The sequence below is a fragment of the Oryctolagus cuniculus genome (assembly GCF_964237555.1).
Source record: "Oryctolagus cuniculus chromosome 16 unlocalized genomic scaffold, mOryCun1.1 SUPER_16_unloc_1, whole genome shotgun sequence".
Taxonomy (NCBI): Eukaryota; Metazoa; Chordata; class Mammalia; order Lagomorpha; family Leporidae; genus Oryctolagus; species Oryctolagus cuniculus.
In genome coordinates, this window is record NW_027208201.1 from 3,610,742 (window position 1) to 3,634,212 (window position 23,471).

General features: G+C 52.7%; 1 protein-coding gene across 4 annotated transcripts in view; it reads right to left on the bottom strand.

The window, feature by feature from the left end:
* INSR (insulin receptor) overlaps positions 1-23,471 on the bottom strand; it is a 139,448-nt gene that overhangs the window by 51,423 nt on the left and 64,554 nt on the right. For all 4 annotated transcript variants that reach the window (XM_017337975.3, XM_017337974.3, XM_017337973.3 and 1 more), the window contains exons 3-6: positions 11,760-12,081; positions 7,004-7,152; positions 3,137-3,281; positions 1,687-1,901 (exon numbers count right to left, since the gene is read on the bottom strand). In XM_017337975.3, the coding sequence (XP_017193464.2) occupies positions 1,687-1,901; positions 3,137-3,281; positions 7,004-7,152; positions 11,760-12,081 (831 nt within the window). The remainder of the gene's footprint in view (positions 1-1,686; positions 1,902-3,136; positions 3,282-7,003; positions 7,153-11,759; positions 12,082-23,471) is intronic.

The window sequence follows — 23,471 nt, forward strand, 5'->3', positions numbered from 1 at the left end:
ATACAAACCAGTCCATCGACTGGCCAGCTACTCCACTGCCTAAAGCACCCACGCCAGCCCACAGAGGCTGGCTGCCCCTCGGTACCGAGGGTGGGATTTTCCAGTATGAGTTTGTTTTGCACACAGGCTTGCGAGCCTGACACAGCAGCAGATGCGGCTTGTGTGCAAATAAACACGCCCCAGAGGCGTGCACAGACATCCTGCAAAGGATCCGTGGGAAAACGACATTTAAAAGTAAGTTTATTCTATGTAAAAGCAAAATTGAAATCCACGCATAGTGAGGGGCTCCATAAAGTTCATGGAAAACACATGCTGTGGAAAAAAGGCACGCGTGGATTTCAAACACTTGTTACACCACCGTGAACTTCTCCAGGTCCATCTGTCCCCTGGGCTTCTGGAAGCCCCTAGCAGGGGGCTTACAGACCACGAAACCCTGCGAAGACAAAGCTGGGCAACTCTCTCCTGGGACCACTTTCTGCCTGGGGAGCCGGGAGCCAAGGAGCCGAAGCCCCAGCAGCTTGCTCAGAAGCCGCCAGAAGCATGCAGTCAGCACACAGCCTCTATCTACAGCAACCAAGGGACCTACTGTGGCACCTGAGCCAAGCCTGGCCCTCCCAGGACAGCCCCCATCTGCGCCCGAGCTCACCAGGGCTCCAGATTGGTCCTATCCAACGTGGGACTCCTCTGTAGACAAGAGACTGCCTTGAGTCCCCCTGGGCTTGACCAAGACTCTTGGGCACAGGAAGGATCTGCTGTCTGAGGAACTCCCTGTCTGGGCCTCTCTCCTTCCCTCTCTTGCCCAGAGGTCATCAGGTCCTCCCCATCTGCTGCTCCTCCACCTCCACTCCCCTCCCCACCATACTTCAAGGGCATGTGCCCTCAATATGATCCCTGCGCTTCTATCTCCATCCCCGAGGACTCAGAATGACACACGCATGCTATTCAACTCCGAACCTCCTGGCACGGGCACCAGGCCTGAAAAATAGGTCTAGGGACAGGGCAAGCATTCGGGTCACTCGTTAAGATGCAACCTGAGAGGCCCACATTCCTTGTCAGAGTGCCTGGGTTCAAGCCCCAACCCTGCTCCTGACTCCAGCTTCCTCCTAATGCACACCCTGGGAGGCAGCAGGGATGGCTCAGGTGCCTGGGTCCCTGACATCCACGTGAGAGACCTGGATGGAATTTCTAACTCCTAGGCATTTCAGGTGTGAATCAATGAATGGGAGCTTTCTGTCTCTGTCTCTCTCTCTCTTCCTGCCTCTCAAATGAATTTTAAGAAAAGTTCATGGACAACAGAATAAAAATAGAGGTTTATTTGGCTGTAAAAAAAAATAAAATATAATCCATGCCTATGAGGGCCTTCAGAAAGTTCATGAAAAGTACATCTGATGAAAAAAAAAAAAAAAAAAACAACTGCACAGATGTGAAAATGTTTTGTATCCAAATAAACTTCTCTTTTAATTCCACTATTCCACAAACTTTTTGAGGCACCCTTATATAAAAGGAGCTGTCACTCATTCATCCGATCATTTATGCAATGCTTACAAGCATGATCCAGTATCAGGCACTGTATTTAGTGCAGTAGTCACACAGACAAGCAAAGCTGCCCTCAGTAGGCTCACTAGGGGGCAGTGTGGTGGGCGAGGGAGGGCAGCCATGTTCTCTGGTCAGTGGCTGACCACTTACAGGAAGCCTGGTCCCCGTTGGTTTTCAGGGCGATGTCGTTCCTCTCCTGGCGCCCCTTGGTTCCGGAGACTTCTTCCATCTTGTGAATCTCTGACAAGCAGAGTTTGGGGTTGTAGTGGAAGAAGAGCTTCCCCTGAGAGATGGTGAGGTTGTGTTTGCTCCAGTCCCAGAGCTGCCTCAGGTTCTGGTTGTCCAAGGCGTAGAAGGAGTAGTTTCTATGGGAAAACACACACACCTGGTCGTCCAGTGGTGGCCTCCAGGATGGCAGACCCAAGCCCGGAGTTGAACTCATTCAGTCCTGCACCCGCACTCCCGCCCACTTGCTTGTTACACAATAAATAACTGTTGAGTGGGGAGGACCAGGCTTTCATGGCTGAGAAGGTATCCGAGTTCAGTCTTTTTTCTTTTCATCTTAGTGATTTTATTCAACAGATGCCATAAAACTACATTCAGAGAAAAAAATCTTTACACAAAGGAATAGACGGTTGCCACTCTAATGGCATTCTCTCTTTCACACAACAGCTATCAAAGATATGAGGCAAAATCATTAAGATACTAAACGGACTGTCAGACACAGAAGACAAGAAAAATCAAATAGTCTCATGCTCAAATGCAGGCACCAAAACCTTTCAACTGTCGGCTGACTTTTTTTTTTTCTAGTTTCTATTATACATTCCATTATAATGAGCTTATCCCTGTAAGATTAGTTGAATTGCTCGAGGGTGAAGAGATTTTAGCTCAAGAATTCTTCACAGATGACTTGCTACAAGTCACTCTTCCACCTGCTGCTATGCTTCTGCTCGCTGCTGTGTGCGGCCAAACACATCACTGAGCTTAGTCTAAAAGGGAGGAGAGAGGGACGCTAAGACCGTGATGGCACGTGACTGGGCATACTGAAGACCCCAGAGGCACCTGAGCCGGTCCAGGGAACAGCAAAGTAGCATGCTTTGGTCAACAGGAGACAAGAACTAGCTGCCGAGCAGAAATGAGACGAAGCCTCTCGTATATCAGACATCAGACCAAGACCAAGAACATGCAACCTTCCCTGATAGACTGCAGGTTTTCTATCAGCTCAGTGACTATACCTGCACTTTAATTACTGAGCCATCAGCACGTAAGCATCTCAACAAGGGGCAGGTACATTCTATATCGGATCAGGAGGAAGAAAGGGCCTGATGCAAGCAACCACTAGGTCTGCACACCATGAGGGATGTCCCTGTTGAGCTGCCTCCAGCACCAGTACCTGGGAGAGCATCAAAGCTCTCCAGTTTCCAAAAATGACCACATCGCAAATTCCACGTTTTGGAGTTTCTAAGACAAGACCCATCCCACCCAGGTTTTGCCAGGGACTTTTTGTCCAAAAAGATGGGCATTTTGGAGGGTCTTAGGAAAAAAAAAAGGACAATGCCATTAACATCTGAGCTCCACACCCAGGATCGGGCCCACATACCCAATCTCCAAGGTCTCCCCTCGAATCAGACGTAACTTCCGGAAGAAGGAAAGTGACACCAGAGCGTAGGATCGGCGGATTTTCAGGTACCCTGAAATCTCTTCAATGAGGCCGAGGTTGGCCTCGAGCTCAGCCGCCAGGTTATCTATGGAGAGGAGAGAATGTTCCGTGAGTTTCTATAGAAATATTTTCATCCTCCCATGATTCCCCATGGTGACGGGCTCGCCAACGGGCTGCAAGTGATTTCAACACACTCTGCTCAGTGCCCGTGAAGCTTGGAAGACGACCCAATGTCTCAATGCCTCCTGAAGTGGGCCAAGCATACTGCTGTCCTGGGGCCTTTGCCCAGAATGTTATTCCCTCATATATCTCCTTGGCTTGCTCCACCCCCACCTAAAAGCTTTCCTCCCAGACCAGAAACTGCTCTAAAATAACAACCCCTTCTCTCCTTCTCTGACACTCTGCCTTTCACATAAATAAATAGTGTAAAATAACCAAACAAATCTTTAGCAAAAAGGGGAGGGGGCTAGTTTTGTGGTACAGTGGGTTAGGATGCCACCCGTGATACTGGCATCCCTTGTGAGCACTGGGTCAGGTCCCAGCTGCTCCACTTCTGGTCCAGCTCCTTGCTAATGCACCTGGGAAAGCAGAGGAAGACGGCCTGAGTAATTGGGCCCTGCCATCCACATGGGAGACCCAGATGGAGTTCCAGGATCCTGGCTTCAGCCTGGCTCAGCCTTGGCCATTGTAGCCATCTGGGGAGCGAACCAGAGGACCGAAGATGTCTCTCCCTGTCTCTGTCTGCCTTTCCCTCTCTCTGTTCACTCTGCTTTTCAAATAAATAAATCTTTAAAAATAACAACAACAACAAAAACTAAATAAAAAAACAACCTCCTTTATTCTATACTTCAGAGGTTGACAAACTCTAGCCCAGTGACCAAATACAGCCAGTTGTGCAAGGAACATTTGACTGGAGCAGCGCCAGACCAGTTTGCTGGCGCGTGTCCACGGCTGTTTTCCTGTTGCAACTGCAGAGCTGAGCGGTTAGGACCGCAATGAGCCAGCCTGAAAAGCTGAATGCACTCAGGCTTCTACATTCACAGCTTCCAAATCCACACACTCAACCAACTGCAGATGGAAAACACTCAGGCGAAGAAGCTGCCTCCAGACGGGACCCGTGCGCACTGTTTCTTGCACAGTACAGCAACACGACAATGCACGTAGCACTGACGCTGCACTGGTGTCACGAGTCATCTAGAGGTGACTTAAAGTCCACAGGAGGATTCTGGGGGCTCTGCGGGAATACTACCCTCCTATTTTTACATAAGGGACCAGAGTAGCCACAGATTTCAGTCTCAGAGCAGGTCCAGGACAATCCTCATGGACAATGAGAGACAGTTGTACTTTTGCTATAAGGTGCTTTATATATAAAAACAAAAATGCAGGGCCGGCACTGCAGTGCAGGGGTTTAAAGCCCTGGCCTGAAGCACCAGCATCCCATATGGGCGCCGGTTCTAGTCCCGGCTGCTCCTCTTCCAATCCAGCTCTCTGCTGTGGCCTGGGAAAGCAGTAGAAGATGGCCCAGGTCCTTGGGCCCCTGCACCCATGTGGGAGATCCGGAAGAAGCTCCTGGCTTCTGGCTTCGGATCGGCGCATCTCCAGCCATTGCAGCCATCTGGGGAGGGAACCAGCAGATGGAAGACCTCTCTCTCTGTCTCTACCTCTCTCTGTAACTCTGTATTTCAAATAAAAATAAATAAAATAAATCTAATAAATCTTTTAAAAAAATGCTGGCCCCTTATATTCCACCCAAGGACTTGCTCTGCTTTCCTTCCTAGCAGAGACCACAGCCGAGGTCAGCGTACACATGGACGTGCTGGCTTGTAAGAGCATCGTGTCAGGGGCTTTGCCAGTGTGAAGACTCAGTAGTAAGTGCCTGCTGAATGATAAACCAAAGAATGCCTTTTTGTCTAAGATGGGATTTCTGCACCCACGGTCCCCACATCTGCAAGGGGGCCTGCTGCCTGCTTGTTCAAAATGCAGACTCCTGGGGCAGGTGTTCCATGCTGTGGTCAAGACACTGCTTGGGTCACCCACCTCCCACACTGCAATGCCTGCTTCCCGCCCTGGCTCTGCTTCTGACCGAGCTCCCTGCTAATATGAACCCCCAGAGGCAGCACTGAGGGCTCAAGTACTTGGGTCCCTGCCATCCATGTGGGAGACCCCGATGGAGTTCCTAGCTGCTGACTTTAGCCTGGCCCTGCCCCAGCTACTGCAGGCATTTGGAGAGTGAAGCAGTGGATGGAAGATCTCTCTCTGTGTCTCTTTCCTTCTCTTCCTACCTTTCAAATAAATAAATTTTAAAAACACACATTCCTTAGGAATAGGTGCTCTCCGCTGTACCTTGGAGGTACATAACTTGAGTTCTGATTTTCCAGGCTCACAGCTGAAAAGCATTTGTCTGGAGTCTCAGATGAGACTTTGGACTTTTGAGTGATGCTGGAATGAGTTAAGACACTGGGACGACTGCGGACGGAGTAACTGCAATTTGCATGACTATGAGACAGACAGGAACTTAGGGTGGAATGCTAAGGTCTGGGTGCAGTTGGAATCAGTCCCCAGGGGACCAGCTGTTTGGTAGGTTTGGGAGCTGGTAGATGGGACCCTTAAGAGGCACGGCCTGGTGGGAGGCTGGTAGGTTACTGGGGACACTGGTCTAGGAAGGGATTAATGTAGTTCTCCTGGATCCCCAGTTGCTGCTCTCAAGACTGTCATCATCAAAAGGGCACGCCAGGGGCCAGTGCTGTGGCACAGTGGGTTAAGCTGCTGTGTGCAGTCCCAGCATCCCACATGGGCACTGGTTCGAGCCCCGGCTGCTCCACTTCCAATCCAGCCTCACTGCTAATGTGAAAGCAGTGGGAGATGACCCAAACACTTGGGGTCCTGTACCCAAATGGGAGACCCAGATGGAGCTCCTGGCTCCTGGCTTAGGCCTGGCCCAGCCCTGGCCATTGCAGCCACTTGAGGGGAGAACCAATGGATGGAAGAGCTCTATCTCTCCCTCTCTATAACTCTGCCTTTCAAATTAATTAGTTAATTAATTATTAATTTTTTTTAATTTTTTTTTTTGACAGAGCGGACAGTGAGAGAGAGAGAGAGAGACAGAGAGAAAGGTCTTCCTTTGCCGTTGGTTCACCCTCCAATGGCCGCCGCAGCTGGCGCACTGCGGCCGGCGCACCACGCTGATCCGATGGCAGGAGCCAGGTACTTATCCTGGTCTCCCATGGGGTGCAGGGCCCAAGCACTTGGGCCATCCTCCACTGCACTCCCTGGCCACAGCAGAGAGCTGGCCTGGAAGAGGGGCAACCGGGACAGAATCCGGCGCCCCGACCGGGACTAGAACCCGGTGTGCTGGCGCTGCAAGGCGGAGGATTAGCCTAATGAGCCACGGCACCAGCCAATTATTAATTTTTTTAAAAAGGATATGCCTGGCCCCTGCATCACCCTGGCTTCCTGTCTGTCATGCTCTCATCACCATGACAATCCCATTCACTTTGGGACATAGCCAGGAAGCCCTGTGTGTGCACCAAACACAAGAGGCCTCCCAATCTTGGACTTCCAGCCTCCAAAACACTGCTGAACTACATCAACTCTGTTTCTTATACACTCAAAACAAAACAAAACAAAATATCCCTGGTCTCTGATGCTGCCCCACTACCACCACTACCAACAATAAGAATCTCAGAGGAGGTGGGGCCGGGGCGTGGCTCTCCCCCCCAGCCTTGGGCATGCATAGCACAGACTGGGCTGCCTCCTCGGGCAGCACAGCCCAGCAGGAGGCCCCCCATCCTGGCCCAGGGCACTCACTGCCTCCTCGGATGTTGATGATCAGGCTGCCGTTGATGACGGTGCAGCCTCGGAGCTCCTGGGCAGACGTCACCGAGTCGATGGTCTTCTCACCATCTAGCAGGTGGCACACCTTGGGACAGGGGCCCAGGCACGGGGTGCACATCAAGCTGAGGAAGAAGCAGAGAGCGAGAGGGATCAGGGTGTGTGTGGTGCCTCCCACAAGGCCAGGGGCATGCTCTGTAGGATTCCAAGTGATGGGACTTTTGCTGTCCCCCCAAGGCAAGGATTCCTGACCTCAGCACTGCTGAGATCTGGGGCCAATAAGTACTCAAATCAGTGGTGGAGAGAGGCTATCCTGTGCATCATTACAGAATGTGGAGTGGCACCCCTGGGCTCCACCCACTGATGGCTGCACCTGGTCTTTGTACCGGCTCCTGAACAGAGTTCCAAACCCTTGGAATTCCCTACCTCCCCGCAATGGTAGGCATGTTTTTTAGGAGTATGGTATAGCAGGTAAAGCCACTGCCTGCGTTGCCAGCATCCCATATGGGCACCAGTTTGAATCCTGGCTGTTCCACTTCCAACACAGCTCCCTGTTAATGGCCTGGGAAAAAGCAGCAGAGAAAATGGCTCAAGTGCTTGGGTCCCTGCCACCACGTGGGAGACCCAGATGAAGCTCCTGGCTCCTGGCTTCAGCCTGGCACAGCCCCAGGTGTTGTGGCCATCTGGGGAGTGGATGCTGGAGAGCCTTGTAGTGACCCTAGAGAGCTTCAGGATGGGACTCATTTAACAGGAAAATAACCAAGGGAGTACAGGACTGAGTCTCTCCCCAACCTGACTCAGGAGAAGGGAGCAGGGGACCTGAACGTGGAGTCCAGTTACATAGCAGTGAACCAACCAATGCTGCCAACACAACAAGACCCCAACAGAAAGTCTGCACCACAGCTCAACGGAGCCCCCTGGCAGGCACTCCCACCCATGTGCCAAGAGGGTGATGCAGTGAGTGGTGTCCTGAACCTTGCCCTACGTGTATGCTTTGTAATAAAACTGGAACCGGGGGCAAGTGTTTGGTGCAGAAGTTAAGACACCTATTGGAATGCCCACATCCCATATCCGAATGTTTGGGTTCAAGTCCCAGCACTGCCTATAATTCCAGCTTCCTGCTAACGGAAGGCAGGAGCAGAGCTGGAAGTTGGACCCCAGCCCTCCTGTCTGGGATGCGGACATCCCAGGTGCTCACATCTTAACTATGGTGTCCACTTCTTAACTATGGACACCATAGTTAAGAAGCAGCAGGTGCTGTTCCTCATGTGGGGGAGACCTGGATGGAGCTCCTGGTTCCTGGCTTTAGCCTGGTCCAGCCCTGGCTGCTGTGAGCATTTGGGAGTGAACCAGTGGATGATTCTCTCTCTATCTCTCTTTCAAAAAAATCAATAAATCCAATCAAAAATAAAGCTACAATTGCAAATATAGCAAGTTTATTTCACTTCTATGTCATCGTAGTGAATGGGTCATCAAGGGCTTGTAGGAACTCCCAGATGTGTAGCCAGTTGGTCAGCAGAGCAGGTGGCCTGGGGACCCCCAGTGTGTAGCCAGTCCTGGAGAGGCCTGGGCCTTGACTTCATGGATGCTGACACCAACAGATGGTCAGTGTCTGAATTATACTTCAGGAGACCCAGTTGGTGTGAGGACAGCTGGGCTGCATGCAGAAGAGGGACCAAGTGTTTCTTTTATGGGTTCTACACTTTAGGTGACAAGGGATGCTCTAAGCCAGGGGTTAGCAAACCAAAGCCCACAAGCCCAACGCAGCCAGCCACCTGTTTTGCAAACAACACTACCAGAGCACAGCCACATCTCTCAGCTGGGGTCTCAGCATTGCTGGCTTTCATATGGAGCTGCCACAGCACCAACACACAGCCTCAGGGGTGAAAAGTGTTTGCTCTCTGGCACTTTGCCAAGCACATTCTTCGGAGCTGCAGGCAATCTACCTGCCCAGTGAGAAACTACAAATGGCCACCGTTCTGTGTAATGGGCAGAGTTTATTGCCCCACTTGTTGAATCTGGGCATGGCCGTGCGGCCTGCTTTGTCCAATGGGATGTTAGCTACTGTGATGTAGGCAGGAACTCACAGATAACTTGGACACCATAGTTAAGATGTGAGCACCTGGGATGTCCTCATCCCCGACAGGAGGGCCGGGGTCCAACTTCTAGCTCTGCTCCTAACTCCAACTCCCTTCTAATGCACACCCTGGCTGGCAGCAGATGAACAGCTGGTTCAGACAAGTGGTCAGACAAACAGGGCAGCTAACTGAGGGCATCACTTGCAAGCTGCAACCTGGACGACAACGAGGAGCAGCAAGGCCTCTGAGAACCAAAAGCTTCTGGTAAGAGGAGCCAGCCGGTGCCAGGGCAGAGCAAAAAGAACAGACTTGGGGAGTTGAAGGCAGAGTCTGTGTGACTGAGGCAGTGGGGGGAAGGGGTTCCGGGAGGAAAGTAGGACACACAGAGCTATGGCGCTGAGGGCCTGGGTTTTGTTTGAGTCTTTGGGTCAGGGCACTGTGGCTCAGTAAATTAAGCCACCACTCAGGATGCCTGCAACCCACATGGGAACACCTGGTTCTAGTCCTGGCTCAAGACCTGTGCATCTTATCCAGCTCCCTGCTAATGTGCCCGGGAGGCAGCAGGTGATGATGGCCCAAATGCTCAGGTCCCTGCCACCCATGTGGGGGACCCAGATGGAGTTCCTGGTTCCCGGTTTTGGAATGGCCCAGCCCTGGCTGTTGCAGGCATCATTTGGGGAGTGAACAAGCAGATGGAAGAAATCTCTGTGTGCCCATCTTTGTCTCCCTCTCTCCTCGTCTCCATATCACTCTGCCTTCCAAACAAATAGATCAATCTTTTTTTTTTATCTTTTATTTAATGAATATAAATTTCCAAAGTACGACTCATGGGTTACAATGGCTTCCCCTCCCATACCGTCCCTCCCACCCACAACCCTCCCCTTTCCCACTCCCTCTCCCCTTCCACTCACATCAAAATTCATTTTCGATTAAAATAGATCAATCTTAAAAACAAATCTCCAAAAGTAAAAATATTAACTCTTTTTTTTTAAAAAAAAAAAAAAAAAACCTATGAAGTCAAACACTGCTGCAGTGCGCCGTGATTGGCAGCCCTGCGTCCAAGTCACGGTCCCTGCACAGAAGGGCGCGTGGCCAGTTTCTCAGGGCTCAGTTCTGGGTCTAACAGCAGCCACAGCAGGATCATCGAGGGAGGTTCTCGGCCTTGGTGGCAGTAAACAGAAGAAACGCCTAGCTGTTGAAAGCCAAGGTCTTGCAGACAAACATCTCACCAGGAGACGTCAATTCCCCCACGCTTCTTTTCAAACAAGCAACAGCAGAAACGAATCAAAAGGAATTCGGTCATGTTCCCAATGAGTCAAGGAGGAAAAGGAAAATATTGCACCTGGCATGCAGAGGTCACTCGGAGAGGCCTGTTTTGGGCCAGCAAAGCCACTCGATAGATTTTTATCACAAACAAGTAGAAGACACACATTGTACTTGCGGGCTTCACAAACACCCAGCAGACACACTCCAGAGGAATGAAATAAAGATTCCTTCCCTTCCCGCCCTCTCCACCCCGGGAAATAAAAATCTCCCACCAAAGCACACTCGCTTGGCTGATTCACAAGTCTGAAGAGGAAGATTTTTTGCGTAAGCAGGTCGGCTCAAGGTCTCTGGACATGCGTCTATCTCTGATTTGTTTTTATGTTGTTTGGTGGTGTATTAAAAAAAAAATACTCAACACAAAAACCAGGAAATGGGTTTGCTGAAGTCAGTCTACGGCCCAGGCACTGAAATAACTCACCTCAACAGCTAGCTGGGCAGTGGTGGAGCCTACGATGTGCACACATACTGTGAATCACGGCCCAAGAGAGGGAAAACCTGCTCCCTCGCACCCAGACGCTGGGGAACTTGGCCCGTCCTGTTGTTCACAGGGCAGCAGAGCGCTGGGAACCATGCACAGCCCTTCCTCCCGGGGAAGACGTGAAATCCTCAGTTGTGGCCCTGGCCTGGCCAGGAGGAGTGTCTGGGGGCAGAGCCAGGACTGCTGGCTTTGTGCTTTCTGCTCTGATGCTAACTAAGCATGGCAAGCCCAGAGACAGTGGACACGATGCTGGAAACATTTACCATTTGTGCCTCTCAAGAAGAAGGTAATGCTGTCTCCTACATCAAAGCCCAGGTCAAAAACAGGAGGCAAAAATGATACGTGAGAGAGGCCAGCGTGGTGGTGCAGCGGGTCAGCCCTCCGCCTGCCATGCCAGCATCCCATAGAGCATGGGTTTGAGTCCTGGCTATTCCACTTCCAATCCAGCTCCCTGCTAAACTGCCTGGGAAAGTGCTTGGGCCCCTGCCACCATGCTGGAGACCTGGATGGAATTCCAGGCCCAGTCCTGGCCAGGAGTGAAGCAGTGAATGGAAGATCTCTTTCTCTGTCTCTCCCTATCACTCTGCCCTTCAATAAATAAATATTAAAAAAGAAAAAAAAAAAAAGAGGATATCTGAGAGTCCCAAACACGTCACCTGCCAGAGTGGGGGATCAACAGCAGCTGATTTTGGCTTTGCACAATGCTCTAACAGGCAAACCTCAACCTGCGCCAGCCCAGCTCGTAGCCAGTTAGCTGTGGCTTTGCAGAGTTCCACCACGTGAGCTCCCATCACCACTCCCACACGCCCTGCCCTCCGCACCGCCCACCCCAGACCCACCCCGGACTCACTTGCTGGAGTTCATCGTGTACCCCGAGGGGCACTCGGGGATGCACTTGTTGTTGTGGATGACGTACTGGTGGCAGCCCTGCCTGCGCGAGTTCTTGCACTTGTTGTGCAGGTCCTGGCAGAAGCTGAAGTTCACGCAGCGCCAGTCCTGGAAGTGGTAGTAGGGGGGCGGGCAGGTCTCCACGCACCGGCCATCCAGGTAGAAGTTCCGGCACACGGTGCACTTGGTGGGGTCGTCGGGCTCGGAACAGTTGCCCAAGCACTCGCTGTGGCAGCAGAGGCCCTCGGCGGTGCAGCCGTGCGACTTACAGATGGTCGGGCACACTGCAGAGAAAACAGAAACACAGAGGCTTGGTGGCTCGGTCCGGCTCCAGGCTGCATTTGCAGCAGCCCTGGCTGAGGACGCGGAAGCCAGGCAATGTAGGAGCAGCATCGGTCACACCTCTGCAGCACCTGCCCCGTCCCTGGCGCCTCCCTAAATGCCCAAAGCCCCCGCCCCAGCGCAGTGTTCCTAAACACTCAACTACCTCCTGAGGGAGGAGGGCATTCCCACGGTGGGAGCATCTTCCTCACCCCACCCCCACCCGCCCGCAGGTGTCAGGCCACCAACAGGAAGTCACCGAAGATAGAGTCGGAGAGACACAGGGCAGCAAAGCATTTGTCTGGGGGGAGGGGGGGGGGTTTAACAGGCAAGGAGGGCATCTGCAGTTCTGAGCTCTGCTTCCTGCTAATGCGCACCCTGGGAGGCAGCAGGTACCGGCTCAATTACTTGGGTCCCTCCCACCCACATAAGTTCTCAGCTCCAGGCTTCAGCCCCAACCGTCAGGAACATTTGAGGAATAAATGAGTGGATGGAGATTCTCTCTCTCTCTCTCTCAAAAAAAAAAAAAAAAAAAAATACTGTCTCCCTCTCAAATAACAAACTTAATTTTAAAAAAAAAAAGGATTCTGTAAAGAATAATAGCAGCCTCAGTTTTCTCATCTGTAAATGGGCTTAATGGGCCATTGTTTCTCAAGGTTGTCCCAAGAACTAAATGAGACTTTAAGCAAAACACAGGTTTCTCTGACACACACTCTGACCGGCTATGTCACTGGGGCCACCACTGGGGCTATCACTGGTACACTCTCCCCTTGGGATCTGGGAGGACTGAGCTCCAGGACCCGTGCAGACGGCAAGCTGTGCAGATGCTCAAGCCCCTTCCATCAGCATGGAACCTACAATGACTGAGAACGCCTCGCACGATGTACCGCTGTGCTGTTCAGGGAACAAGGACAGGAAAAAGCCAGCACATGTTCAGTCCAGATGCGCAACCCCCACCGCCGCCGCACGCCTGCCACCTGCACAGGGCGTGATTATTAACATCATCATCATCATCATCACCCTCATCTCTCTGTGGGGACGCTCAATTGCAGGAAGCAATATTTAAGGCAGACAACAATGACCTGAGACCCTGCAGTCTGCCAAGGCCCGAGTGAGAACAGGAAGGGGCCCATTTCCTGGGCTGGAAGATGGACTCTTTCCCTCAAAGGCCCGACAAAGCCCAGACAAAGCCAGGAAGCGATCAGGCGATCAGACGCCCACAGACGAGGCCAGAGGCAGACAGGCGACGTCACAGACGGCCTGATTCCCACTAAAGGCAGAACCACCGTGACAAAGGACACTGCCCTGCAGTCACCAGGGGCTGGAACTGTGGACGCTGCGAAGGCACACGGGGGAATCTGGGGACAGGGGCTGGGGAGACGATGATGGCACTGTTCTGTACCTGCTTTTTAAATTGTTCATTTATTTTCATTTTTATTTCAAAGGCAGAGGAACAGAAAAAGATTTCACTATGAAATGCCAGAGCTGGTTCAAGCTTAAGCCCTTAAGGGGCTAGGAGCTTCATCCGGGTCTCCCATGTGCATGCAGGGGCCCAAGGACTTGGGCCATCTTTTGCTGCTTTCCTGGGACATTAGCAGGGAACTGGATCAAAAGTGGAGCAGCCAGGACTAGAACCCATATTCCTAGGGGATGCCGGCATCACAGGCGTCAGCTTAACCCACTGCACAATGCCAGTGCCTGAAATACATACGATACGCGAATGTTATTGATCCGTATCATGATCTGCCAACAGCTATCATACAAGAAGAGCTGCGGGGCCAGCTTTGAGGCACAGCACAGGCATCCCCCGTGGGAGCACAGGTTCGAGTCCCAGCTTCTCCACTTCTGATCCAGCTCCCTGTTAATGTGCCTGGGGAAAGCAAACAGGCACCTAGGCCCCTGCCACATACTTGGGAGACGCCTGGGAAGCACCTGGCTCCTGGCTTCACCCAGCCCACCATTTGGTGAGTGAACCAGCAGATGGAAGATTCTCTCAGTCTCCCCCTCTATCACTTTGAATTTCAAATAAAGGAATCTTAGAAGCAGGAGGAGGGAGTGGAGGAAGGGGAGGAGGAGGAGGAGGGAGAGGTGGGGGAGGAAGAGGAGGAGCCACCAACAGGCTCACTGAGACCTTTTGCAGTTTCTCTTTAGGGCATTTTTGACTCATTGCAAAATCAACACAGGAACCTGAGGGCTGAGGGCGGAGTGTGTTTTCATAACAGCTTTGTTCTTCTATGGACTATTCAATAAGTTGTTGGCACTTCCAATTCTTTCTCATTCATTCAACAAATATGTGTGGAATGCAGAGGGAGGGCACAGGAAACCTGCTACCTGCAGGAGCAGCAAAGCACAGTGGAGACAGGGCCACTCCAGTCCTCCAGAAGTTCCGGGGAGCACTATCCTCACCCCTTTAACGTCCCACACCCGGAAGAGAGGAAGAAAGTGAGGGGCAGGTGCTGTGGCGTGGCAGGTAAAGCCACCGCCTGCAACGCCAGGATCCCAAATGGGCGCTGGTCCAAGTCCTGGCTGCTCCACTTCTGATGCAGCTCTCTGCTATGGCCTGGGAAAGCAGCAGAGGAGGGCCACAGTGCTCAGGCCCCTGCACCCTCGTGGGAGACCAGGATGAAGCTCCTGGCTCCTGGCTTCAGACAGGCCCAGTCCCAGCCACTGCAGCCGTTTGAGGAGTGAACCAGAAGATCTCTCTCTGTCTCGCCTTCTCTCTAACTCTGCCTTTCAAATAAATAAATCTTTAAAAAAAAAAAAAAAGTGGAAATCTCAGGGTATAAGAAAATACAAAGAAAAATTCTTACTTTTTAAGATTTAATTATTTATTTGAATGGCAGTTATAGAGAGGCAGAGACAGAGGTCTTCCATCCGCTGGTTCACTCCCCAAATGGCCTTAATGGCCAGAGCTGTGCCAATTCAATGCTAGAAGCCAGGAGCTTCTTCCAGGTCTTCCAACGCAGGTGCAGGAGCCCAAGCACTTAAGCCACCTTCTACTGCTTTCTCATGCCATTAGCAGAGAGCTAGATGGGAAGTGGAGCAGCCAGGATTCGAACCGGTGCCCACATGGGATGCCAGTGTCCCAGGCTGAGGCTTTACCCCCTACGCCCCTATAACTTATTTTTGTCAGGGATGTGTGTTTTGTGTGCTGAGCCCCATGGTGTCACTATGAGACACCCCTAAAATGCCCCCTGAAATCTATACGAAAATGTGGCCTGCGCACTTAAACACCGCAGTCAGAACCTCTTCAGCAGCAAGCGCGCGGCCCAGTGGGCTGAGAGACCCGCCCCATGTGGGAGATCCCGGTTCGAGTCCCAGCGCCGGCTCCTGACCCCGGGTTCCCCCTCCCGCGAACCTGCAAGGCAACAGGAAGCCTGCAGTGCCTGGGCCTTGCCTGGATAGAGTTCCCGCCCCAGGCCACCCATCCTGGCCATCTGGGAGTGCCCCAGTGGATATAGTGTTAAAAAAATTTTTCAGCTTCACATTTTTAGAAAAAAAAAATGTAAAGAAAGTGGGCGTGTGGTTATAAACACAAAACAGGGGGAAAAAAGCTGAAGAAAAAATAAAAGTAAAAGAAGACGCAAAGCCACTACGGAGCGTCTCCACAGCAGCAGCGCCTCGCTCCAGGATTCTCCAGTTTTAAAATGGCGGGAAAAAAAATAAAACCAAACACCTCAAGATTAGTCCAAAAATGGCTACTTTCCAGAAATTTCCAAACGGAAGAGCGGCGTCCCCGTGCCAATCGCTCTCCGAGAAGCCATCGGCTGAGCTCACGTTCGAAGCCCGCATCGCCCACGCGGGCCACGGACCCTGACCCTGGGGGTTCGGCTCCCCTCGGACCCAGGAACGATTCAGTGGCGGCTGAGCGGTCAACGGCGCGAGTCCGGAGGCGCCGCTCTGCTTCCACAACAATGCCGCGCTCCGGTGCTGCGGAGCTCTTTGGAGACTTACGGCGCGCGCAGCCAAGGAGTCCCGGGGGGAGGGGGCAGGGGCCAGCCCGCCACGGCCGCCTCAGGATTGGTCGGCTCTTAGTATGTGGGGAGGGGGGAAGATCAAGGAGTGCGCGTGTGTTTGTATGCGTCCACGGGGGAGGCCCCACTATCATCTGCGGAACTCTTCGGAGACTTACGGTGCACGCCAATGCCAGGAAGGGGGCGGGAGACAGGCGCCCCTAAGGGCAGCCCCAGGATTGGTCGACTTCGTGTGCGTGTCTCTCCCTCCCACTCCCCGGCGGGAGGCGGGCCCAAGACGTGCCAGGGCCCCCAGCCAGCTAGCGAGGTCGGCGCACCACAAAGCCCGCGGCGCGTTCCGCCCCGTGGACTCCAGGCCGGGCGTTGACGGCGTCCGCAGCACCGCCCTCGCCATGAGCCAATGGGCGAGCGAGCTGCCGCGCGCTGGCCCCGCCCCCCGGGCGCGCGCGCGCGAGGCTGCGCTGGCCGCGCCAGCAATGGGGCCGTGGCAGCGCCGCCTGGCGGTCGGCACCGGAGGACGCGAGTGGGTGGGGAGCGCCCCTGGAGGGCCTCTAGCGGGCCCGGACCGTGCGAGGCAGGACGTTGGGGAAAGTTGGGGCAGACGCGAACTTGGGGCGTGTGCCCGGGAAAGAGATGTGGCACCGCGTGGCGGCTGAGGGGCGGCTGAGGGACGGCGGCTGCCCGAGTCACCCCCGGGGAAGCGGCCGTGGGACGCTCCCCAGTCACCCAAACAGAACAAGGGGCCGCGGGCACCGATTCCGGTAAACTGAGGCAGGGGCACAGCGGGCAACCCACGTCGGCTCCCGAGACCCCTGATTAGAAGCCATCTCCGTGACGGGAGGGGACCCCGGGACGCACGAGGCTTTTCCCATCTGTTCCCGGCCGGCGGGGCTAGAATTCGAACCCGGACCGCGCTCAGCGCCTGCGACTGGGGGGGGGGGGTGTCTAGGGTCGCGCGGTGCCAGCTTCACCCCCAGTAGGTGCGCAGCGGGGTCGGGGGCGGAGCCGACTTGTGAATCGCGGCCTCCAAGCCAGGGGTGGCTCAGGGCCGACGAAGGTGAAAGTGCAGAGGGAGAGGAGCCCGGAGGCCCAGCGAGGAAGGACCAAGGGCGGCGGGAGACTCTAAGCAGAAAGGACGACGGGCAGGCCCACCCTCGGGGGCCACCCTCCTGGCTCTGGGGTGGAGGCCCAGGGAGCAGGAGGAAGAGGCTGGCTCCCGAAGCTCACCGGGAGCCCGGATGACGCCCAGGGTCCCACCCTGTGCAGCTGGACACGGGTCCTGAGGGGCTCAGCCAGGCAGGCAGTGACCCAGGCTCTGAGCCCCGCTGGGGCCCAAAGCGGGGGGCAGCAGCCAAGGTGCCATCCTGCCCTCTGCGGCGGAAGGACCGCTGTTTGCACGTTATTTTTAGGGGTTTTCCTCACAGCGATTTCCACATTTTGGGCAATTCACCCTAAGGGTCGCTTTGTAAAAACGACATTCCTGCCTACTCTGCTTTTCTGGGGTCTTCAGATACTTTATGGGAAACGTGTGGACTCCCAGGTTCTACGGCACCACAATAAGCTAACTTTTTTTTGCTCGTATTTCCCACAAGATTTTCGAAGTATGCTCCTTTACATTTTACAGGCGATTCAGGAATTTAGGAGGTAACAGGCCTCGCTGTTCTTGAGGGCAAACCCAGAGTCTCAGTTTCTTGCAAAGGAAATAAACTAAATAAAACGAGCAATTCGAATCAATAAATAATAGTTCTGAAAGTATTAGCAGAGCTGTCTTTTACAACTTTTTATGGGTTTTATGTTGCTTCTGTTGTCATTCTGAACTTTATCCACAATATTTGTCTTTCCTCTCCCTGTTTCTTGGGTACATTGTTTTACTGAGTCTTGCTGTTAAAGAGTTCCATCCAGGGGTCGGCGTTGTGTTGCAGCAGGTGAAGCCCCCACCAGCAATGCCAGCACTAGTTTTAAGTCCCTCCGCTGCTCCACTTCTAATCCAGCTCCCTGCTTATGCGCCTGGGAAACCAGCAGAGGGTGGCCCAGGTGCTTAGGCCCCTGCCCCCACGTGGGAGACCCGGATGGAGTTCCAGGCTCCTGGCCCAGCCCTGGCCATCACAGCAGTAGATGGAAGATTTCTCTCTCTCTCTCTTTCCCTCTAACTCTTTCAAATAAATAAATCTTGAGCAACAAAAGAGTTCTATGCAATAAACTCTGCAGCAATGCAATAGTTCTGAACTATTTGTGACCAATTCAGTGGTCACCAGTCAAAAGTGGCCATCAAGTGCATGGAAACTTGGCTAGTGTGACTGAGAAAATGAATTTTTATTTTTTTAAGATTTATGTATTATGTATATAGGCAGAGCCCTTCTCAAATGGCCACAATGACCAGGGCTGGGCCAGGCAAGGTCCCATATACTTGGACCATCTTCATTGCTTTCGCTGGTGCATTTGCAGGGAGCTGGATCAGAAGTGGAGCAGCCTGGACTTGAACCAGCGCTCAGATGGGAGCCTACATAGCAGGAGGTGACTTAATCCACTGAGCTACAAAGCCAGCCCCTGTATTTACTTACACCTTTGTTTTCTTATAAGATCTACACTGGGGCAGGTGTTCGTTAATATGCTGCCTGCGGATACCCATATCCCATACCAGAGTGCCTAGTTCAAGTCCTGGCTCCATTTCCAATCCAGCTTCCTGCTAGTCCACACCCTGGAGGCAGCAGGATCCTTCCAGCCATGTGCAAGACCTGGACTGTGAGGAGCAACTCAGACTAGACTAAGTTACTGGAATTAAGACTTATTCTATGCATCTGCTCTCCCACAATATGGCGCTAGGAGAGGAGTAAACAGCTTCTACACAGCTGCCTCTCACCAACTTGACAAGCTGCAGGAGCTGCTCCTAATTGGAGGAGAGCAGCGTACTCGGCGTGTGGGTAGCAGAGTTGGGATTGGTGGAAGAGGACTATAAAGGAGGAGAGAGACAACATGCACCAGGAACATCTAAGGGGAACACCTGAGGAACATCTGAGCAGCCCCCGAGAGAGCCGGCCGGCGGTGTGCCGCTCCCCCGCGGAAGTGGGGAAAGTGGCAGGGGGGCCCGCCCTTCCACGGAGGTGGAGGGACGGTAGCCAACCCAGGAAGAACCAGCAGCAAACCCGCGGAGGGCCGAGCAGACAAAAGAACAGCGCAGGGTTTAATGTCGTTCCTCCGTGAAGAGGGGGAGCGACACTGGACGGAATTCCTGGCTCCTGGCTTCTTCCTGGTCTAGGCTGTTGTGGCCATTTGGGGAGTGAACCAGTAGATGGGAGATTCTCTGTCTCTCTCTGTTTTTTTGTTTTTTTTTTTTTTTTTTTTTTTTTGACAGGCAGAGTGGACAGAGAGAGAGACAGAGAGAAAGGTCTTCCTTTTTGCCGTTGGTTCACCCTCCAATGGCCGCCGCAGTCGGCGCGCTACGGCCGGCGCACCGCGCTGATCCGAAGCCAGGAGCCAGGTGCTTCTCCTGGTCTCCCATGCAGGTGCAGGGCCCAAGCACCTGGGCCATAGCAGAGAGCTGGCCTGGAAGAGGGGCAACCGGGACAGAATCCGGCACGCCGGCGCCGCAAGGCCGAGGATTAGCCTAGTGAGCCGCGGCGCCGGCCCTGCCTTTCTAATATAATGAAAACAGGCGGAAAGAAAAAAAGCTTTTAAGAGTCTACACTTGCAGTGGTTAGCTCCTCCTTAATGTTTACAGCTTTTGGTAGGTTTTTATTTTAGTTTTTGTTTGTTCCATTTTCAAGTGGTGGGAGTTTGTTTTGCATGTGGTTTAGTTAACCTTTGAAAAATGAATTTCCAGGTAAGCTTTCTGACAGCCAGAGACTGGGATCAGGGCAGTGTCTGTTTTGGGAAACATGGAAACATGTTTTTTTTTTTTTTTCCTTAGATTTAGCAGATGATTACTTTTGCTAAGTATTCCAAGAGCACTTTTAAAAGGTGTGTTGCTTGCCAACTGTATCTTTGACCATGATCTTATTAGCCTATTATTCAAGCTCCCGTCTGGGCTACCTTGATGAAGCTTAATCAACACCATCAGGACTGGACTAGAGCCTGCCCAGGGTTTTACATCCTCTCCCTGCAGGCCCAGTAGCTGTCCCAGGCCAGACTCTCCCATGGGTGCTGACACTGCCCTCTACTCCCAGGCAATGCCTCGTGCCTCGAACTCTTTGCTTATTCTTCTCCATTCGTGTGGAGCCGCGTGTTTTTCTGCGTCACTCCGGAATGAGGAATGACAATTTTCTAGCGGTGGGAAACACAGAAACCCGCAGCTTGCATGGGAACAAGGAAGGTGGGGGTAGGAAAAGACCCAGGCTGAAATTGGTCACTGTGGAAGGTCTGTGTCCCCCAGGGCCACTTCAGGGGTCCCAATCACAGGACACATACACTACACGGCGGCATTATATGTGCACAGATCGGCAGACTTCAGTTTCCTGGGAATTGCTATATCCGAGAGCTAGCAGAGTTTAAGGCCAATGACAGGGAAGAGGGAAAGTTCCCTCAACTCCTAAGAGCCAAAAGTAGACATTTAGAATGGGCTGAATTTTAGTAAAGACCCCAGGAAAGGAGATCCTAAGTAAGAGTGAAAATGCACTATCTCAAATTTCATCATGATGATAGAGTTTCTAGCTTATTTCTTGATTGAGTTGATTCCTAAAACTGCTTTATGTGGAAAACACACGACACCTTTTAACAAGTTAATTTCTCTGAAAGGCAGACATATGTACACAGAACGAGAGAGAGATTCCATCTGCTGGTTCATTCCCCGGATACCTGCAAGAGCTGGGGCTGAAGCCAGACGCTCAGGACTCCATCCAGGTCTCCCACATGCGAGGCAGGGGCCCAAGCACTCGAGCCATCCATGCTGCCTCCCAGGGAAGCTGGAATCAGAAGCGGAGCCAGGACTCAAACCCAGGCACTCCAATGTGGGATGTGTACCAAGTTGCATCTTAACCACCATGCCAAACACCTGCCCCATGCGTTATCTTTTAATTCCACTTTCCCCCAAACATTTCAAAGGTACCTCCCATCTTCCACCCTGGAAGAAACAGGGGCTCTGTATGTCACTTCCATTCCAGAAGGCTTGTGGCCTCGTGTTCCTGGGAGTGTTTGCCTTGTATATACTCCCAGACATGGCTATCTGCATCCTGTTAGAAAATGAGGGAGTTCTCTGATTGGCAGGGGAAATCCTTGTCTGTGCCTGTTTTTTTTTTTTTTCAACTGGAGAGACAGTTCCTATTCAGACCCACTTTGCAGCTCTCCATCTACCTGAGCAAACAGTCCACATACCTGGGACTTCCTGGTTCCACCCCTGCTTACGTGGCCCAAACCCCAGTGCACAGCTTTGGGGGAGAATGCAAACAGGAAAAGAAAAAGAAAGCCCTGCAAATGTTTCCCCATCGGCCTGGATGCCAGATCTCATCTCAGAAAGATGAATCGTTGGGGCCACGCTGTAGCGCAGCAGGTTAACGCCCTGGCCTGAGCGCCGGCATCCCATATGGGCACCAGTTCGAGACCCAGCTGCTTCACTTCCGATCCACCTCTCTGCTATGGCCTGGGAAAGCAGTACAAGATGGCCCAAGTCCTTGGGCCCCTGCACCCACATTGGAGACCCAGAGGATGCTCCTGGCCCCTGGCTTCGGATCGGCACAGCTCCAGCCATTGCAGCCAATTGGGGAGTGAACCATCAGATGAGAGACCTCTCTCTCTCTCTGCCTCTCCTCTCTCTGTGTAACTCTTTCAAATAAATAAATAAATCAGAAAGAAATAAAGATAGATAGATAGATAGACAGACAGATAGATAGATAGATAGATGAGTCGTGTATTCTAATACGCAAAGTTGCCTGCCGGAGGTGGGGGATCTTTAGGGGTAAAAAGCTTCTTTCACAAGCAGACCACTATAAGGAGGGGATTTTTTTTTTCTCTGCATCCTTCCCAAGATCAGCCACACCCCACAGGTGTTTATTCACAGGTGGGTTTTTTTTTTTCCTGAATCACGGAGATGCCTTAGAAACCTGGTTCTCTGTTTTACTGGACAACCCCATTCTAACTCTTACTTTCTTCATCATAAAAGCGCACAAGGCAGCAAAACAGGCCGTGTGGCTCCTCCTCTCATCTCCTCCATCAACAGATCTGAGCTGCTAAATGGTAGGCACCTGGCAGCAGCTCTGGACACAAGAGGACAGAGAAGTGCACTAAGTAAATGCAAGAACATTTAGCCCCCGGCGCCACAGCTCACTAGGCTAATCCTCCCCCTTGCGGCGCCGGCACACCGGGTTCTAGTCCTGGTTGGGGCGCTGGATCCTGTCCCGGTTGCTCCTCTTCCAGGACAGCTCTGCTGTGGCCCGGGAGTGCAGTGGAGGATGGCCCAAGTGCTTGGGCCTTCCACCCCATGGGAGACCAGGATAAGTACCTGGCTCCTGCCATCGGATCAGCGCGGTGCGCCGGCCGCAGTGCGCCAGCCGCGGCGGCCATTGGAGGGTGAACCAACAGCAAAGGAAGACCTTTCTCTCTCTCTCTCACTGTCCACTCTGCCTGCCAAAAAAGAAAGAAAAAAACAAACAATTTAGCTACAAATTGTAACCATGCAGCAACCAGGCTCAGAGCAGGGCCTTAACAGCCCCCAGGGCTAATTCCCCAGAAAGTTACTCTGTAAAAGCCAAAGTGTTACTTTTTTTTTATTATTGGAGAAAGACCAAAAGAGAGAGGGGTCCCATTTGCTTATTCACTCCCCAAACACCCACAGCTGCCAGGGCAGAAACTGCACCCAGGAGCTCAACTACTTGAGCCATTTCCGCTGCCTCCCAGGGTCTGCATTAGCAGGAAGCTAGAGTTGGGATGACACCCAGGCACCTGGATGTGAGACACCTGTTCCCAAAGTGTGACTTTCTTGCCTTGACCAGCCAGAGAGTTCAATGCCAACATGGCTGCCATGCCCTTCCTCCTGCCTTGATCCACACCCCACTTCCCTCTCTATCTTTGCCATGTGGTGGAGCTGCAGAACAGAGAGATGGCATACTGGGCCCTCAGCATTCAGGCCTAGGATGGGGACTGTAGAAATTTTATGTAGTTTAGATTCGCTGTTGTGAGACTCTAGCCCACAGGCCTGAAATCCACAGCATCAGGCTTTGCCACAGTGTGGGCTGCAAGGAATCCTGGAGCCAGCCTGACATGGGTTTCCAGGGAATGTGTCCATTTCCTGGTCAGGGAACTCTGCCTTTGGTGCCTCAGTTTCCCCCCGCCCCGGGGGAGGAGGAGCCAAGAAATAGTGCCACGGGTGGACCCAGGAATCAGAGGGAAGCATGCACAAAGCCGCTGTTCCACAAAGCCGCTGTCCCCAGGTGGGGCCCAAGGTACGGGAC